Source organism: Budorcas taxicolor, chromosome 25 (genome assembly GCF_023091745.1).
Source record: "Budorcas taxicolor isolate Tak-1 chromosome 25, Takin1.1, whole genome shotgun sequence".
In the NCBI taxonomy this organism is placed as follows: domain Eukaryota; kingdom Metazoa; phylum Chordata; class Mammalia; order Artiodactyla; family Bovidae; genus Budorcas; species Budorcas taxicolor.
The window spans coordinates 19,229,117-19,250,478 of record NC_068934.1 but is presented as its reverse complement, the minus strand read 5'-3'; the positions used below and the strand labels follow the sequence as shown (position 1 = coordinate 19,250,478).

Genomic DNA, 21,362 nt, shown 5'->3' with positions numbered 1-21,362 from the left:
CCTCGCCCTCTCCCACAGAGTCCAAAAGGACTGTTCTATACATCTGTGTCTCTTTTGCTGTCTCGCATACAGGGTTATCATTACCATCTTTCTAAATTCCATATATATGCATTAGTATACTGTATTTGGTGTTTTTCTTTCTGGCTTACTTCACTCTGTATAATAGGCTCCAGTTTCATCCACCTCATTAGAACTCATTCAAATGTATTCTTTCTAATGGCTGAGTAATACTTCATTATGTATATGTTACCACAGCTTTCTTATCTGTTCGTCTGCTAATGGACATCTAGGTTGGTTCCATGTCCTGACTATTATAAACAGTGCTGCGATGAACACTGGGGTACACGTGTCTCTTTCAATTCTGGTTTCCTCAGTGTGTATGCCCAGCAGTGGGATTGCTGGGTCATAAGGCAGTTCTATTTCCAGTTTTTTAAGGAATCTCCATTCTGTTCTCCATAGTGGATGTACTAGTTTGCATTCCCACCAACAGTGTAAGAGGGTTCCCTTTTCTCCACACCCTCTCCAGCATTTATTGCGTGTAGACTGTTGGATCACAGCCATTCTAACTGATGTGAAGTGGTACTTCATTGTGGTCTTGATTTGCATTTCTCTGATAATGAGTGATGTTGAGCATCTTTTCATGTGTTTGTTACCCATCTGTATGTCTTCTTTGGAGAAATGTCTAATTAGGTCTTTGGCCCATTTTTTGATTGGATCGTTTATTTTTCTGGAATTGAGCTGCAGGAGTTGCTTGTATATTTTTGAGATTAGTTGTTTGTCCATTGCTTCATTTGCTATTATTTTCTCCCATTGAGAAGGCTGTCTTTTCATCTTGCTTATAGTTTCCCTTGTTGTGCAGAAGCTTTTAATTTTAATTAGATCCCATTTGTTTATCTTTGCTTTTATTTCCAATATTCTAGGAGGTGGGTCATAGAGGATCCTGCTGTGATTTATGTTGGAGAGTGTTTTGCCTATATTCTCCCCTAGGAGTTTTACAGTTTCTGGTCTTATGCTTAGATCTTTAATCCATTTTGAGTTTATTTTTGTGTTTGATGTTAGAAAGTGTTCTAGTTTCATTCTTTTACAAGTGGTTGACCAGTTTCCCCAGCACCACTTTAACAAGTGGTTAGGGTTAAAGAGATTGTCTTTAATCCATTGTATATTCTTGCCTCCTTTGTCAAAGATAAGGTGTCCATAGGTGCGTTCTCCCAGCAATCATGATTCCAGTTTATGCTTCATTCAGCTCGGCATTTCGCATGATGTACTCTGCATGTAAGTACCCCAATGTTCATCGCAGCACTGTTTATAATAGCCAGGACATGGAACCAACCTAGATGTCCATCAGCAGATGAATGGATAAGAAAGCTGTGGTTCATATACACAATGGAGTATTACTCAGCCATTAAAAAGAATACATTTAAATCAGTTCTAATGAAGTGGATGAAACTGGAGCCTATTATACAGAGTGAAGTAAGCCAGAAAGAAAAACACCAATACAGGATACTAATGCATATATATGGAATTTAGAAAGATGGTAATGATAACCCTGTATGCGAGACAGCAAAAGAGACACAGATGTATAGAACAGTCTTTTGGACTCTGTGGGAGAGGGCGAGGGTGGGATGATTTGGGAGAAGGGCATTGAAACATGTATAATATCGTATAAGAAACGATACGCCAGTCCAGGTTTGATGCATGATACGGATGCTTGGGGCTGGTGCACTGGGACAACCCAGAGGGATGGTACGGGGAGGGAGGAGGGAGGGGGGTTCAGGATGGGGAACACGTGTATGCCTGTGGTGGATTCATGTTGATGTATAGCAGAACCAATACAGTATTGTAAAGTAATTAGCCTCCAATTAAAATAAATAAATTTATATTTAAAAATAAATAGAAATAAAAAGACAGTCTTGCAGGAGAAGACAAAATTAAAACAAAATAAGCAGTAACAATATTCAGCCATGATGTACTCCATTCCCGATTTGGAACCAGTCTGTCGTTCCATATCCAGTTATAACTGTTGCCTCCTGACCTGCGTACAGATTTCTTAGGAGGCAGGTAAGGTGGTCTGACATTCCCATCTATAAAAGAATTTTCCACAGTCTGTTATGATCCACACAGTCAAGGGCTTTGGTGCAGTCAATAAGGCAGAAGTAGATATTTTTCTGGAACTCTCTTGCTTTTTTGATGATCCAACGGATGTTGGCAATTTGATCTCTGGTTCCTCTGTCTTTACTAAATCCAGCTTGAACATCTGGAAGTTCCCAGGTCACATACTGTTGAACCTGGCTTGGAGAATTTTGAGCATTACTTTGCTATCATGTGAGATGAGTGCAACTGTGCAGTAGATTGAACATTCTTTGGCATTGCCTTTCTTTGGGATTGGAATAAAAACTGACCTTTTCCAGTTCCATGGCCACTGTTGAGTTTTCCAAATTTGCTGGCATATTGAGTGCAGCACTTTAACAGCTTCATCTTTTAAGATTTAAGGACTATTATAACTTTATACCTCATACCTGTCACTCTGAAGTGCCCCACATGCAAACAGAAACTGCACATGTCTTGTTGATTTCTATATCCTCAGTATTTATCACTCATATAATAATCAACGCATTTTGTTGAATGAAAAATTAAGGCAAATATTAAATGATTTGGGGGTTGGGATCTTCTGTATCAGACAGGAAATCAGTGGAGAGAAGGAATCGTGAAATCAGAGAAAGAAATATATATGCCCCATGTATAAAAGGGCACTGAAAAACTGCAGTTAACTAAGAATCAGTCTCACAAGCTTTCCACTTCTTCAAATTCCTCTATTTCCTGGCCTGAATTTCTCATACTACATGACCCTACTGTGTCAAGAAACACAGGCAGGGTCTCTACTGCCTAAAGATATTTGCTAAAATGTATTCTGCACCTGGACTAAGTGAAGTCACTCAGTTAAGTTCAACTCTTTACGACCCCATGGACTGCAGCCTACCAGGCTCCTCAGTCTACAGAATTCTCCAGGCAAGAGGACCGGAATGGGTTGTCATCTCCTTCTCCAGGGGATCCTGACCCAGGGATTGAACCTGAGTCTCCCATATTACAGGCAGACACTTCACTGTCTGAGCCACAGGTTAGTGCACCTGGACTAAGGGACTAGCAATTGTGCATTAGAACAGGTTTGACATGCTAGCTAACTTATAAGACCCATAAAGACTTACTCTTACGGGATAGGCTATGGAATGAGTAGTTCAATATGTAAAGGTACTGCCACGTGAAGGTGTGAGCATCTAAAATGATAATACTAAGTGAACCAGGAAATAGACTATCAAATAGGAGAAGAGAAAAAGGATGTTCTACCACTCTTTCTAAGGGTCAAAGTGGTAAGACACATCCTCTAGCAGCACAAGCCTTTTTTCCTCCATCTATCCCTCCTGCCTAATATTCAAGTGGCTAATGTAAATGCCAACTCTGCTAAGTGTGATCTGAGGTTCTGAGGGTTCCCAGCACCAACTGAGAACCACGCCACAGACAGAGCACCTAGTGAGGCTACTCATGAAAGGAGTGGGAGAAACAGAAGACATTACTCACCAACAACAATGATGTGTAGGCAGCCAGAATCCCCAGGAAACTCAGTAAGACAATGGACCAGAAGAACCAGAGTCCTGTACCTATAAAAATGACCCTGCAAAAATAAGTTTCAATCCTTAAAATACAGTAAAAAAAAAAAAAAAAAAAGTAGCATCCACATCAAGGATAGGGGCAACAAGACCAAGTAGATGAGGTATAAGAAAACAGAGGGAGACAAGAGAAGCAATTTGGGAACAGATGTGTGGAGAGCTTTGGGGATATTTAGTGGAGAACTTTTAACTTTGCCCTATAGGTAATTGGGTACTTTAAATGGGGCTCTGTATAAGCGGTATCATTTTTTTAAAAGTTATTCAGAATACATATTCAAAACACATATTCTCTTTAAAAAACAATATGATATAGAAGTTCTGGAATTCTAAAAGAGAAAAAGGCTACTGCCTTAACAAAACTTAACACTTTCTATTTTGGAAGGTTTCTGCTTCATGTGAATGTACGTTTTCTTATATAACCGCAAGCCACCATGTCAATTTCTCTATCCTGTGTAAGATATTTGACCTCTTTAAAAACTGTCTTGACATGTTCTATTCCTAAGGGAGATTATGAGAGAAAACTGTTAATGATAATCTAAGAGAAACAGGATTAAACTTGTTCCACGTATTGTATGTCAAAACTGTTTCAGACTGTTCAAGATAACAGAGATTACCTTCTCACCATATAAAACCTGGAGAAATTATATTTTAACAATACTGACCTATAACTTGTCTTACTGCACTTTGAAGACATTGCCTTTTTTACAAACTGAAGGTTTGTGGCAACCATACATCAAGCAAGACCATTGGCATCATTTTTCCAACAGCATTTGCTTACTTCCTATCTCTGTATCACATTTTGGAAATTCTTGCAATATTTCAAGATTTTTCATTTCTATTATATTTGTCGTAGTGATTTGTGATCAAAGATTTTTACTGTTACTACCACTATTCGCTGAAAGCAAGTTATTCATAAATAGCTATGGTTAGCTTTCTAGCAATAAAATAATTTTTAACTAAGGCATGAAAATTTTTTATAAATCATGCTATGGTACACTTACAGACAACAGTATAGTAACACTATAGTATAAAAAGAACTTTTATGTGCACTGAGAAACCAAAAGACTGTGTGATTTGCTTTATTCCTATATTGACTTTACTGCTGTGGTCTGGAAATGAACCCTCAGTATCTCCAAGATATGCCTGTATAAAATATAGATGTGTGAACAAAAACCACATTACAAATAAGTAAAGAAATTCTCTTTGGTGAGGAGTTATACATCAAGAAGAATGTAATATGCAAGCAGCTATCTGAGCAAGAGCTATCCCAGATCAAGACGCTAAGAGTACTCTGTAAAAGATGGGCTCACAGACGGCAATCAAATAAGGACTGTCAACAAATTCACGCAGTATGTCAATTAAAAGAATAACCTGAATACTAAAAACATAATTAATAGAATGATCAGAAAAGAGGCACAAAATTATCAATTAAAAGAATAACCTGAATACTAAAAACATAATTAATAGAATGATCAGAAAAGAGGCACAAAATTATCAAGATCTTCAGAAAAATAAAGGTCTCACATTCATATAACTAAAATAGATGTTTTAAAACAAGCACATTAACTATCAAAACAATAAAATGGAGATCTTAGAAAACTTTCAAGATAACCTTTAATGGAAAAGGTCTGAAAAAAATATATATATGTATGCACGTGTGTGTGTGTGTGTGTGTGTGTGTGTGTGTGTGTATAGTTGAATCACTTTGCTTACACTTGTAAATTAGCTATTTTGTTGTTGTTTTAGTTGCTAAGTTGTATCCAACTCTCTGTGAGCCCTTGGCTGTAGCCCACCAGAGCTCCTCATACAAGAATACTGGAGTGGGTTGCCATTTCCTTCTCCAGAGGATCTCCCTGACCCAAGGATCAAATCTGCACCCCTTGCATTACCAGGTAGATTCTTTACCACTGAGCTACCAAGGAAGCAAATTAGCTATATTTCAATTTTTTTTTAATGAAAGAGGGACTTAATAGTTGTTGAGATACAGTCAAAGAATTCAGCAAACTGCTTAGCCAAGTAATGATACTGACTTCATTTTCCAAGTGAAGAAGTTAAAGTTTACCATTTAATGGTGCCTCTATCTTTCCTAATCATTTCTCTGGCCACATCTATTTTCTTTCAGTCCCTTTGAACATAAAAGGTCTTCTTTTGTACATTTAATCACATGTAAATATTGATATTGTTATAGTTTAGTTCAGCTCAAAATCCTCTCACCAAATTCAGGTAAAGTTACCACCCACTCACCATGAAATGCAGGAAGCATTTTACATGTTTTTTTTTTCTTTTTCTCCTTCCATCTTCTACTTCTTCTTGACCTATGGATTTGTACTCACTATAGGTAGTAGTAGTCAGGTAGCACAGAAATGAGAAGAATAAAAAGGTGTTTGTTTAGCTGAGTGGAATTGAAAAAAGTGGAGGGGGTGATCCTAAGATGACAGAGGAATAGGACGGGGAGACAACTTTCTCCCCCACAAATTCATGGAAAGAACATTTGAATGCTGAGCAGATTCCACAAAACAACTTCTGAATGCTGGCAGAGGACATCAGGCACCCAGAGGTAGCCCATTGTCTTCTAAAGGAGGTAAGAAAAAATATAAAAGATAAAAAAAGAGACAAAAGAGGTAGGGATGGAGATCCGTCCCGGGAAAGGAGTCTCAAAAAAGAAGTTTCCAAACACCAGGAAACACTCTCACCGGGGAGTCTGTGGCGAGCCTTGGAACCTCAGAGGGCAACATAACCAGGAAGAAAAATAAATAAATAATTAAAACCCACAGATTATGTGCCTAATGGCAACTCCCAGCGCAGAAGCAGAGCAGACGCTCACATCTGCCACTAGCAAGCAGGGACTGGACAGGGAGGTGCGGGCTGCGTTGCTTAGGGTAAGGACCAGGCATGAATGCCCCAAGGGCAATCTGAGGAAACTATCTTGAGATAGCAACCCAGACAGTGGGATAGCTATCCCATGAAAAGCCCTAACCTAAGACACCCCCAGGCCTGCTCACAGAACAAAGGACCGAGCAGAGCTAGCCAGCTGTGCCAGAGACAGGCAGGTGAGGGCAGCCAGAGCAGGTAGGGGGAAACTGCAGCCCCAGAGAGGCATCATCTACCAAGCTGCAAGCAGGCTTCGAGCTAACCAAGACTTTTTGGGATTCTGGATGGTCAACACCCACCAGGAGGGTCACAGCCCGAGATCAGCTCCCCAGAAGAGACACATGGCACACCTGAGAAGGTGCACCGGTTGTACACCCAGAAAACTGAGCGGCTGGGATGCGGGAAGCAAGAAGATGCAGCCCCCAACTGGGAGGCGACTGTACTCGCCAAGCACCTGGTCACCTGACCTGCTCAGACCTGGGAAGGGCACAAAACGCAGGCCCAACCAAGTCTGTGCCTTTGTGGAGTACCCGAGTACCTGAACCTGAGCCGCTTAGACGTGGGAAGTGCACACAACCCAGGGCCTGCCCCAGATAGTTCCTGGCAGAGCAACCTAGAGCCTGAGCAGTATAGACAGGGAAAGCACACACACTGTGAGCAGGGGCAAACCCAGTGTGGCCGAGACAGTGCAAGCACTCCCCACACACACGCCAATGATATTTGTTTGCAGTGTTCCTCCCTCCCCACAGCATGACTGAACAAGTGAACCTAAAAAAGTGATCACCACCGACTCCTTGTATCAGGGTGGAAATTAGACACTGAAGAGACCAGCAAACAGAAGAAGCTAAAATAAACAGAGGGAACTACTTTGGAAGTGACAGGTGCAATAGATTAAAACCCTGCAGTTAGCACCGACTACATAGGAAGGAGCCTATAGATCTTGAGAAGTATAAGCCGGATCAAGGAACTATCTGAAGATGAACTGACCCTACACTGTCCACAACACCACCAAAGAAAGTCCTAGATATATTTTTACTATTATCATTTTTAAAATTTAAAACAAATTTTTTAAGTCTTCTATTACTCCTTTTTCATTTTTATAACCTACTATTACTTTGCCAAAAAAAGACCCTATTTTTAAAGCAAACTTCATATATCTATATTTCATAATTTTTGTGACTTGTTTTTTTCTTTAATATTGTATTTTTGAGAATCTAACCTCTACTCTAGATTTTTAATCTTTGCTTTTTTTGGTATTTGTTATCAATTTTGTACCTTTAAGAACCCAATCTTCAGTACCCATTTTTACTTGGGAGCGAGATTACTGGCTTGACTGCTCTCTCCCCCTTTTGACTCTCCTTTTTCTCCACCAGGTCCCCTCTATCTCCTCCCTCCCGCTTCTCTTCTCTACCCAATTCTGTGAATCTCTTTGTGTGTTCCAGGCTGTGCTGAACACTTAGGGAACTGATTACTGGTTAGATCTGTCTCTCTGCTTTTGATTCCCACTTTTATTCTCCTGGCCACCTCTGTCTCCTTCCTCCTTCTTCTCTTCTCTGTGTAACTCTGTGAACATCTCTGAGGGATCCAGACTGTGGAGAGCACATAAAGAAGTAAATACTGGCTAGCTTGCTCTCTCCCCTTTTGATTCTCCCTCTTCTCCTAGTCCCTTCTATCTCCCTCCTCCCTCTTCTCTTCTCCATGTAACTCTGTGAACCTCACCAGGTGTCCCTCACTGTGGAGAAACTTTCCATCATTAACCTAGATGTTTTATCATCGGTGCTGTATAGATGGAGAAGTCTTGAGGCTGCTGTAAGAATAAGGCTGAAAACCAGAGGCAACAGAGATAAATCCACGCACCTATGGACACCTTATCTTCGACAAAGGAGGAAAGAATATACAATGGATTAAAGACAATCTCTTTAGCAAGTGGTGCTGGGAAAACTGGTCAACCACTTGTAAAAGAATGAAACCAGAACACTTTCTAATACCATACACAAAAATAAACTCAAAATGGATTAAAGATCTAAACCTAAGACCAGAAACTATAAAACTCCTAGAGGAAAACATAGGCAAAACACTCTCCAGCATAAATCACAGCAGGATCCTCTATGACCCACCTCCCAGAATATTGAAAATGAAAGCTAAAATAAACAAATGGGACATAATTAAAATTAAAAGCTTCTGCACAACAAAGGAAACTATAAGCAAGGTGAAAAGACAGCCTTCTCAATGGGAGAAAATAATAGCAAACAAAGCAACGGACAAAGAATTAATCTCAAAAATATACAAGCAACTCCTGCAGCTCAATTCCAGAAAAATAAACTACCCAATCAAAAAATGGGCCAAAGACCTAATTAGACATTTCTCCAAAGAAGACATACAGATGGCTAACAAACACATGAAAAGATGCTCAACATCACTCATTATCAGAGAAATGCAAATCAAGACCACAATGAGGTTACCATTGCACGCCAGTCAGAATGGCTGCTATCCAAAAGTCTACAAGCAATAAATGCTGGAGAGGGTGTGGAGAAAAAGGAACCCTCTTATACTGTTGGTGGGAATGCAAACTAGTGCAACCACTATGAGAACAGAATGGATATTCCTTTAAAAACTGGAAATAGAACTGCCATACGACCCAGCAATCCCACTGCTGGGCATACACACCAAGGAAACCAGAATTGAAAGAGATATGTGTACCCCAATGTTCATCGCAGCACTGTTTATAAGAGCCAGGACATGGAAGCAACCTAGATGTCCATCAGCAGACGAATGGATAAGAAAGCTGTGGTATATATACACAATGGAGTTTTTACTCAGCCATTAAAAAGAATACATTTGAATCAGTTCTAATGAGGTGGATGAAACTGGAGCCGATTATACAGAGTGAAGTAAACCAGAAAAAAAAAACACCAATACAGCATACTAATGCATATATATGGAATTTAGAAGGATGGTAATGATAACCCTGTATGCGAGACAGCAAAAGAGACACAGATGTATAGAACAGTCTTTTGGACTCTGTGGGAGAGGGCGAGGGTGGGATGATTTGGGAGAAGGGCATTGAAACATGTGTATTATCATATATGAAATGAATCGCCAGTCTAGGTTCGATGCATGATACAGGGTGCTCGGGGCTGGTGCACTGGGATGACCCAGAGGGATGGTATGGGGAGGAAGGTGGGGGGGGCAGTTCAGGATGGGGAACACATGTACACCCGTGGCAGATTCATGTCAATGTATGGCAAAACGAATACAATAATTAACCTCCAATTAAAATAAATAAAGTTACATTTTTTAAAAAATAAACATACCAAGGCATTCAGACAAGAATGACTGCTGGATAATAAGAATTTTAGAAATTGACAATGAATAGCTTATAATGGAGAAGGCAATGGCACCCCATTCCAGTACTCTTGCCTGGAAAATCCCATGGATGGAGGAGCCTGTTAGGCTGCAGTCCATGGGGTCCCGAAGAGTTGGACACAACTGAGCAACTTCACTTTCATTTTTCACCCTTATGCATTGGAGAAGGAGATGGCAACCCACTCCAGTGTTCTTGCCTGGAGAATCCCAGGGACAGGGGAGCCTGGTGGGCTGCAGTCTATGGGGTCACACAGAGTCGGACACGACTGAAGCGACTTAGCAGCAGCAGTACCAGCAACTTATAAATGTGTGTTTCTAACATGTTCTGTTCCTTTTACCTTACAATCTTGATTATATTAAGAATTTTCTAAACTCACTTGCATTTAAAGCAGAATAAATTCTGAATCAGAATAATAGAAAAAAAGAAAAAAGTGTTTCTTGGTTGTCACATCTTTAAACTGGGATTATACAATTGCTCAAGATTATGCAGTAGACTTCACTCCACATGGATTGTCCACTTCAGGATTCTTCTGACTTACTCTGTTCAAGCAGTTTCCTCTGTTCTGCAACACTGCTTTACATCTCTCTAGCAGAATCATCACACATCTTTTTGGATGAAGTCCTTCTCATCCAATAGACACAGTCTTTGTCTGGCAGCCCAGTCAACCTTCTCATCTAAATCCAGTCTCTGCACTCATATTTAAAGAAACTTTCTAGGACCCTTTCCTTGCATTCCCAGAGATACAAGGTACAGATTTTTTGCATGCTCTCCCAATGTCTACCATACATACCACAATGCTTATCAGCAGAATCAATTGTCAGATGACAGCAACTCTGAGGAAAAACAAAAGACACAACCAGTTCTACATGAGGACACACACAAGCCATGGAACTTTTGTCTGTCTACCACCATGTCAAGAGGTGATGATGTTGTCCAGTTGCTAAGTAGTGGCCGATTCTTTGCAACCCCGTGAACTGCAGCATGCCAGGCTTCCCTACCCTTTACTATCTCCTGGAGTTTGCTCAAACCCATGTCCATTGAGTCAATTATACCATCCAAACCTCTCCTCTGTCACCCCCTTCTCCTACTGTCCTCAATCTTTCCCAGCATCAAGGTCTTCTCGAATGAGTTAGCTCTTCACATCAGGCGGCCAGAGACTGGAGCTTCAGCTTCAGCATCAGTCCTTCTAATGAATATTCAGGGATGATTTCTTTTAGCATTGACTGGTTTGATCTCCTTGTTATCCATGGGACTCTCAAAAGTCTTCTCCAGTGCCACAATCTGAATATCAATTCTTTGGCACTCAGCCTTCTTTATGATCCAAATCTCACATCCATACACAGCTACTGAAAAAAAACATAGCTTTGACTAGAAAGACTTCTGTCGGCAAACTGATGTCTCTCCTTTTTAATATGCTGTCTAGGTTGGTCATGGCTTTTTCTTTCAAAGAGTAAGGGTCTTTTAATTCTGTTGCTGCTGTCACCATCTGCAGTGATTCTGGAGCCCAAGAAAATAAAACCTGTCACTGTTTTCACTTTTTCCCATCTATCTCCTGTGAAATGATAGGACCAGATGCTATGATATTAATTTTTTGAATGTTAAGTTTTAAGCCAGCTTTTTCACTCTCCTCTTTCACCTTCATCAAGAGGCCTTTTAGTTCATCTTTGTTTTCCACCATTAGGGTGGTATCATCTGCCATCATCTGAGGTTAATCATATTTCTCCCAGTATTTGATTCTCCCATATTTGATTCCAGCTTGTGAGCCATCTAGCTCAGCATTTTATGTGATGTATTCCCCATATGTTAAATAAGCATGGTAAAAATATACAGCCTTGATGTACTGCTTTCCTAATTTTGAACCAGTCCATTGTTCCATGTCCAGATCTAACTGTTGCTTCTTGACCTGCATACAGATTTCTCAGGAGGCCAGTAAGGTGGTCTGGTATTTTCATCTCTTCATGAATTTTCCACAGTTTGTTGCGACTTATCAATTGAAGAAAGTAGGGAAAACCGCTAAACCATCAGGTATGACCTAAATCAAATCCCTTATGATTATACAGTGGAAGTGAGAAATAGATTTAAGGGCCTAGATCTGATAGATAGAGTGCCTGATGAACTATGGAATGAGGTTCGTGACACTGTACAGGAGACAGGGATCAAGACCATCTCCATGGAAAAGAAATGCAAAAAAGCAAAATGGCTGTCTGGGGAGGCCTTACAAAGAGCTGTGAAAAGAAGAGAGGCGAAAAGCAAAGGAGAAAAGGAAAGATATAAGCATCTGAATGCAGAGTTTCAACGAATAGCAAGGAGAGATAAGAAAGCCTTCCTCGGCGATCAATGCAAAGAAATAGAGGAAAAAAACAGAATGAGAAAGACTAGAGATCTCTTCAAGAAAATTAGAGATACCAAGGGAACATTTCATGCAAAGATGGGCTCGATAAAGGACAGAAATGGTAAGGACCTAACAAAAGCAGAATATATTAAGAAGAGGTGGCAAGAATACATGGAAGAACTGTACAAAAAAGATCTTCACGACCCAGATAATCATGATGATGTGATCACTCATCTAGAGCCAGACATCCTGGAATGTGAAGTCAAGTGGGCCTTAGAAAGCATCACTATGAACAAAGCTAGTGGAGGTGATGGAATTCCAGTTGAGCTGTTTCAAATCCTGAAAGATGATGCTGTGAAAGTGCTGCACTCAATATGCCAGCAAATTTGGAAAACTCAGCAGTGGCCACAGGACTGGAAAAGGTCAGTTTTCATTCCAATTCCAAGAAAGGCAATGGAAAAGAATGCTCAAACTACCGCACAATTGCACTCATCTCACACGCTAGTAAAGTAATGCTCAAAATTCTCCAAGCCAGACTTCAGCAATACATGAACAATGAACTCCCTGATGTTCAAGCTGGTTTCAGAAAAGGCAGAGGAACCAGAGATCAAATTGCCAACATCCACAGGATAATGGAAAAAGCAAGAGAGATTCAGAAAAACATCTATTTCTGCTTTATTGACTGCCAAAGCCTTTGACTGTGTGGATCACAATAAACTGTGGAAAATTCTGAGAGAGATGGGAATACCAGACCACCTGACCTGCCTCTTGAGAAATCTGGATGCAGGTCAGGAAGCAACAGTTAGAACCAGACATGGAACAACAGACTGGTTCCAAATAGGAAAAGGAGTACGTCAAGGCTGTATATTGTCACCCTGCTTATTTAACTTATATGCAGAGTACATCATGAGAAACGCTGGACTGGAGGAAACACAAGCTGGAATCAAGATTGCTGGGAGAAATATCAATAACCTCAGATATGCAGATGACACCACCCTTATAGCAGAAAGTGAAGAGGAGCTAAAAAGCCTCTTCATGAAAGTGAAAGAGGAAAGTAAAAAAGTTGGCTTAAAGCTCAACATTCAGAAAATGAAGATCACGACATCTGGTCCCATCACTTCATGGGAAATAGATGGGGAAACAGTAGAAACAGTGTCAGACTTTATTTTGGGGGGCTCCAAAATCACTGCAGATGGTGACTGCATCCATGAAATTAAAAGACGCTGGCTCCTTGGAAGAAAAGCTATGACCAACCTAGATAGTATATTCAAAAGCAGAGACGTTACTTTGCCAACAAAGGTCCATCTAGTCAAGGCTACGGTTTTTCCTGTAGTCATGTATGGATGTGAGAGTTGGACTGTGAAGAAAGCTGAGCACCTAAGAATTAATGTCTTAGAACTGTGGTGTTGGAGAAGACTCTTGAGCATCCCTTGGACTGCAAGGAACTCCAACCAGTCCATTCTGAAGGAGATCAACCCTGGGATTTCTTCGGAAGGAATGATGCTAAAGCTGAAGCTCCAGTACTTTGGATACCTCATGCGAAGAGTTGACTCACTGGAAAAGACTCTGATGCTGGGAGGGATTGGGGGCAGGAGCAGAAGGGGACGACCCAGGATGAGATGGCTGGATGGCATCACGAACTCGATGGACGTGAGTCTGAGTGAACTCCGGGAGATGGTGATGGACAGGGAGGGCTAGCGTGCTGCTATTCATGGGGTCGCAAAGAGTCGGACACGACTGAGCGACTAAACTGAACTGAACTGAACTGCGATCCACACAAAGGTTTTAGTGTAGTCAATGAAGCAGAAGTGGACTTTTTCTGGAATTCTCTTGCTTTTTTCTGTGATCCAAAAGATGTTGGCAATTTGATCTCTGGTCCCTCTACCTTTTGTAAATCCAGCTTGAACATCTGGAAGTTCTCAGTTCATGTACTACTGAAGCCTAGCTTGAAGGATTTTGAGCATAATCTTGCTAGCAGGTGAAATGAGTGCAATTGTATGGCAGTCTGAACATTATTTGGTATTGTCTTGCTTTGAGATTAGAATGAAAACTGACCTTTTCCAGTCCTGTGGCCACTGTGAGTTTTCCAAGTTTGTTGGCATACTGAATGTAGCACTTTAACAGCATCATCTTTTAGAATCTGAAATAGCTCAGCTAGAATTCCATTACCTCCACTAGCTTTGTTCGTGGTAATGCTTCCTACGACCCACTTGACTTCACAGTCCAGGATGTCTGGCTCTAGGTGAGGGACTACACCATTGTGGTTATCTGGGTCATTAAGAAATACACAGTTCTTCTGTGTATTCTTGCCACCTCTTCTTAATATTTTAATACTCATAATATCTCTGCTTCTTGTTATTTTGGTCCTTTATTGTGCCCATCTTTGCATGAGATGTCCCCTTGGTATCCTCACTTTTCTTGAAGAGATCTCTGGTCTTTCCCACTCTATTGTTTCCCTCTATTTCTCTTCATTGCTCACACAAGAAGGCTTTCTTATCTCTCCTTGCTATTCTTTGGAACTCTGCATTCAGTTGGGTATATCCTTCCCTTTTCCTTTGCCTTTTGCATCTCTTCTTTTCTTGGCTCTTGTAAGGTCTCCTCATACAACCAGTTTGCCTTCTTGCATTTTTTTTTTCTTGGGGATGATTTTGGTCACCACCTCCTGTACAATGTTATCAACCTCTGTTCATAGTTTTTCAAGCACTCTGTCTACCAGATCTAATCCCTTGACTCTATTTATCACCTCCACTGTGTGAAGGGATTTGATTTAGGCCTCAATGGCCTAGAGGTTTTCCCTACTTTCTCCAATTTTAGACTGAATTTTGCAGTAAAGAGCTGATGATTTGACCCACAGTCAGCTCCAGGTCTTGTTTTTGCTGACTGTATAGAGCTTCTCCATCTTTGGCTGCAAAGAATATAATCAATCTGATTTAGGTATTGATCATCTGATGATATCCATGTGTTGAGTTGTCTTTTTTGTTGCTGGAAGCTAACTCTCATTAGCTAATGTTAACACCTTAGCTGATGGTATTGCTTCATATTAGCTTGGCATCAATGATATTGCCTGGCATCCATTTTGTTTGTCCAATGGGCCACAGAGACCACCAACTGACAGTAGCACTCTCAGGTGCCAGTGATCTAGACATGATATAGACAGCAGCCCTTAGTCATAAGCAAATAAAAGTTCTTGATATGACTTTCCCAACAGCCCTTGTGGTCAACAGTCTTCATGTTTCCCAGCACCTGTATGCTTTATGTGTCCCTTAGACAAGACTCTCATAGGGCTTACAAGAACTTTCCTCTTATAGAATGACCTAACCAATATGGTCCTAGCCCAGGAATCACAAAGCAGTCTAGCCATAGACCCTAATAAAGGCATGTGCCTAGGTCCTGCCTCACTCTCTGTCTATATTCTCCCTTGACGTTCCTGTGTGGGCCCAAAGCACTGTGTACTTCCTCCAGTACCTACAAATAATAAACTTCTCTATTTTAATTTCTCTTGCAGTCTGTTGCTGAACCATCTTATTGCTTCAGCTCACCATCTAGCACCCTGAGCTTCACACAACAAATGTTGGTATGATCCCTCACCGAGAGCCAGATATCACGGAATGCATAGTCAAGTGGGCCTTAAGAAGCAGCACTACAAACAAAGCTAGTGGAGGTGATGGAATTCCAGTTGAGCTGTTTCAAATCCTGAAAGATGATGCTGTGAAAGTGCTGCACTCAATATGCCAGCAAATTTGGAAAACTCAGCAGTGGCCACAGGGCTGGAAAAGGTCAGTTTTCATTCCAGTCCCAAAGAAAGGCAATGCCAAAGAATGCTCAAACTACCGCACAATTGCATTCATCTCACATGCTAGTAAAGTAATGCTCAAAATTCTCCAAGCCAGGCTTCAGCAATACGTGAACCGCGAACTTCCAGATGTTCAAGCTGGTTTTAGAAAAGGCAGAGGAACCAGAGATCAAATTGCCAACATCAGCTGGATCATGGAAAAAGCAAGAGAGTTCCAGAAAAACATCTATTTCTGCTTTATTGACTATGCCAAAGCCTTTGACTGTGTGGATCACAACAAACTGTGGAAAATTGTGAAAGAGATGGCAAACCTCCTGATCTGCCTCTTGAGAAATCTGTATGCAGGTCAGGAAGCAACAGTTAGAACCAGACATGGAACAACAGACTGGTTCCAAATCAAGAAAAGAGTATGTCAAGGCTGTATATGGTCACCCTGCTTATTTAACTTACATACACAGTACATCATGAGAAATGCTGGGCTGGATGAAGCACAAGCTGGAATGAAGATTGCCGGGAGAAATATCAATAACCTCAGATATGCAGATGACACCACCCTTATGGCAGAAAGTGAAGAACTAAAGGGCCTCTTGATGAAAATGAAAGAGGAGAGTGAAAAAGTTGGCTTAAAACTCAACACATGGTGACTGCAGCCATGAAATTAAAAGACGCTTTCTCCTTGGAAGAAAAGTTATGAGCAACCTGCTGCTGCTGCTGCTGCTGCTGCTAAGTCACTTCAGTCATGTCTGACTCTGTGTGACCCCATAGACGGCAGTCCACCAGGCTCCCCTGTCCCTGGGATTCTCCAGGCAAGAACACTGGAGTGGGTTGCCATTTCCTTCTCCAATGCATGAAAGTGAAAAGTGAAAGTGAAGTCACTCAGTCGTGTCTGACTCTTCGTGACCCCATGGACTGCAGCCTACCAGGTTCCTCCATCCATGGAATTTTCCAGGCAAGAGTACTGGAGTGGGATGCCATTGCCTTCTCCTATAACCTAGACAGCATATTAAAAAGCAGACATTACTTTGCCAACAAAGGTCCATCTAGTCAAAGCTATGGTTTTTCCAGTAGCCACGTATGGGTATGAGAGTTGGACCATAAAGAAAGCTGAGCACCAAAGAACTGATGCTTTTGAATGGTGATGTTGGAGAAGACTCTTGAGAGTCCCCTGGACTGCAAGGAGATCCAACCAGTCCATCCTAAAGGAAATCAGTCCTGAATATTCATTGGAAGGACTGACGCTGAAACTGACACTCCAATACTTTGTCCACCTGATGTGAAGAACTGACTCATCGGAAAAGACCCTTATGCTGGGAAACATTGAAGGTGGGAGAAGAAGGTGATGACAGAGGATAAGATGGTTGGATGGCATCACCAACTCAATGGACATGTCTGAGTAAACTCCGGGAGTTGGGATGGACAGGGAGGCCTGGCGTGCTGCAGTCCATGGGGTCACAAAGAGTCAAACACGACTGAGCAACTAAACTGAATTCAGAAAAGTCGTAACACATTTCCTCCAACCTTAGATAAAAAAGGTAAGCCGCAGAAAAAGTTCATGCCTTTCATCATTTAGCTACATTTAACTAATCTGTCCTAGGATATGAAGAAGCTGAAGCAGACCTGGCAGGAACAAGAAGAATGTGGGCCCAAGTGCTTCCCCATGCCAACTAAGTGAATTACTAGAAACTGACATTACACGGAAGCCATCAAAATGCCTGGGTGTATCAGTAATCTTCAGAGTATAAAGAAATAGCTATGATTCACTTCCTGCTTCCAAACTAAATGAATTTCACCTATAACTAATCCTAACCCAATCTTATACTGGGAATGGAATTGTGAGAAATATAGACTTGGTTTTAAGTGGACCCCATTATTACACTACCACAGTCTACTCATGGTCAACTTGGTATTCATACACACCTCTATTAACCATCCTTGCTTTCTATCTTACAGGATGTGATTATCTCTCAAACAACCAAAACTATACCAATCCTCTCTCCAAAAAAGGATACAAAGTTCCTTTATCACCTCTATTGGATGTTTACACCTCTAATTTAAGTACTGATATATATGGTTAACTACTATGAATGCATCTTATTTTCAATGGTAGAATGAAAGAAGAGAAAAATCTATAGACACACACACACACAATTCCACTCCCATGATCATTGTCATTTAGTATCATATGAGTGATGATGTTAAATGTAAAAGGAACTTTGCAGATGTAATTAAGGTTAAAATCAGCTGACTTTAAAATAGTCAGTCAAAGTGGCTATCATCACAAAATCCATGAACAATAAATGCTGGAGAGGGTGTGAAGAGAAGGGAACCCTCCTACACTGTTGGTGGCAATGTAAAGTAGTACGGCCACCATGGATAACAGTATGGAGGTTGGTATAAAAATTAAAAATAGAGCTACCACATGATCCTCAGTCCACTTCTGGACATATATTCAGAGAAGAACATAGTCTGAAAGAATATATGCACCCCAGTGTTCACTGCAGCACTGTCCAAAACAGCCAAGACATGGAAGTTGTGTCTAGTGATAGAAGCAATGTCTATCGACAGAGGGACAGATGAAGAAGTTGGGGCACCTATTAATATATACAATGGAATATTAATGAGCCATTAAGAAGAATAAAATAATGCCATCTGAGCAACATGGATGGACCTACAGATTGTCATATTGAGTGAAGTAAGTCAGAGAAAGAGAAATATTGTATGATATCCCTTATATGTGGAATCTAAAAAAAAAAAAAGATACAAATGACCTTACAAAACAAAAATAGACTCACAGACTTAGATAATGAACTTATGATTATGGGGGGAGGGGCTGTTAGCAAGTTTGGGATCAACATGTACACACTGTTATATTTTAAATGGATAACCAACAAGGATCTACTGTACAGCACAGGGATCTCTGCTCAATGTTATGGAACAATGGGAAAAGAATTTGTAAAAGAATAGATACATGTATATGTATAACTGAGTCACTTTGCTCTACACCTGAAACTAATACCACATTGTGAATCAACTATACTCCAACAAAAAATTAAAAATTTAAAAAAAAAGAATAAATGAAAAAATTAGGGAGATTACTCTAGATTATCAGACTGAATCCAATGTAATTACATAAGCTCTTAGATCAGAAGTGGAAGTCACAGAGATGATAAAGGAGAAGTCAGAGATATTGAGAGTGAAAAGGACTAGAAACACCACTGCTAACTTGGAAAACAGAGAATGTCACAAGCTAGAAGCTGAGAACAACTCCCATCTGACAATCATTCATGAAAGAGCACTTCATTCCTACAACCAGAAGGAACTGGATTCTGCCAACAATTTGAATGAACCTAGATTGCAGCCATGAAATTAAAAGATGCTTACTCCTTGGAAGAAAAGTTATGACCAACCTAGATAGTATATTCAAAAGCAGAGACATTACTTTGCCAACTAAGGTCCATCTAGTCAACGCTATGGTTTTTCCAGTGGTCATCTATGGATGTGAGAGTTGGACTGTGAAGAAGGCTGAGCGCCGAAGAATTGATGCTTTCGAACTGTGGTGTTGGGAAAGACTCTTGAGAGTCCCTTGGACTGCAAGGAGATCCAACCAGTCCATTCTGAAGGAGATCAGTCCTGGGATTTCTTTGGAAGGAATGATGCTAAAGCTGAAACTCCAGTACTTTGGCCACCTCATGCGAAGAGTTGACTCATTGGAAAAGACTCTGCTGCTGGGAGGGATTGGGGGCAGGAGGAGAAGGGGGCGACAGAGGATGAGATGGCTGGATGGCATCACTGACTGGATGGACGTGAGTCTGAGTGAACTCCGGGAGATGGTGATAGACAGGGAGGCCTGGTGTGCTGCGATTCATGGGGTGGCAAAGAGTCGGACACGACTGAGCGACTGAACTGAACTGAGAAGTGAATTCTCACTCAGAGACCCAGGTAAAAGTTTAGGTTAGTGGACAACTTGACTTCATTATGAGATCAGAAGCAGAGTACCCAACCAACCATGCCTGACATCTGACCCAAAGAACTATGAGGAAATAAATGGGTATTGCTTTAGGCTACTGAATTTGTGGTAATTCGCTATGGGAGCAATGGAATATTGCCCAATAACTCTATCTGTAGCTTTAGAAACAATGGGACCTCACTCTTGTGTTTTAATAACTTTTATCTGAAGATGAAGTATTGCTGTGAGGACTCTGCCTGCTTCTGAGTATTTTATTCCAACTATGCATTTCAAACCTAGAGAAAGAACCACAGGGTGGGTTTTGGGATACCAATGATTACCTACCTCCACTGATTATTCTGAGTGGTTAATTATAGTGCTGCTTTATATCTCTAGAAATTTGTATCAATTCAGAGTCAGTACCCAGTACTGTCCCAAAAGTACTCTTGGCCTGGTGCACAACCACCCTGGTAAATAGCCAGACCTTCCTCGGCAGGTGAACTATACAGTTCTGTATGGGCAGATCACTTTATGCAACAAGGTTCTTCCTCAAGGATTTCTCTTCATTCAAGAGCTATTTTACTTGGTAAATGAAATACAGAATAGGAACAAAGAATAGGAAAAACAACAGGAAAAAACTAACAAAACTAAGGCTTCATTCTTTGAAAAATACACATAATTGACAAAGCATCAATAAGACTAACCAAGGAAAAAAGAGGATCCAAATAAATAAAAATTTAAATTTAAAAGGAGTCTCTACAACTGAAATCACAGAAAAGAACATAATAGATGACTATGAACAACTTTGATGCTTTCAAACTGTGGTGCTGGAGAAGACTCTTCAGAGCCCCTTGGATAGAAAAGAAATCAAACCAGTCAATCCTAAAGGAAATCAACTCTGAATATTCATTGCAAGGACTAATGCTGAAGCTGAAGTTCCAATACTTTGGCCACCTGATGTGAAAGCTAACTCATTAGAAAGGACCCTGATACTAGCAAAGATTGAAGGCAGGGGAAGGGGGCAACAGAGGATGATATGTTTGGATGGCATCACTGATTCAATGGACATGAGTTTGAGCAAATGCCAGGAGATACTGAAGGACAGGAAAGCCTGGCATGCTGCAGTCCATGGGTCAGAAAGAGTTGGATACAACTGAATGACTGAACAACTGAACAACAAAATGAATGACTATATGCCAACAAACTGCACAATCTAGAAAAAAGGATAAATTTCTAGAAACAGACAATCTACCAAGACTGAATCATGAAGAACTAGAAAATCTGATCAGAGTAAGATTTGAAGTAATGAGAAAGGAGAGTGAATCAGTAATCAAAAACCTCCCAAAAAAAGAAAAGCACATGACCAGTTGCTTCCCTGGTAGAGTTTAAAC

General features: G+C 40.7%; 1 protein-coding gene across 1 annotated transcript in view; it reads right to left on the bottom strand.

Moving 5' to 3' along the window:
- The window catches only part of LOC128069094 (glycerophosphodiester phosphodiesterase domain-containing protein 4-like), a 148,834-nt gene that overhangs the window by 114,238 nt on the left and 13,234 nt on the right, over positions 1-21,362 (bottom strand). Inside the window, exon 3 of the mRNA XM_052662383.1 lies at positions 3,574-3,667. Within this exon, the coding sequence (XP_052518343.1) occupies positions 3,574-3,667 (94 nt within the window). The remainder of the gene's footprint in view (positions 1-3,573; positions 3,668-21,362) is intronic.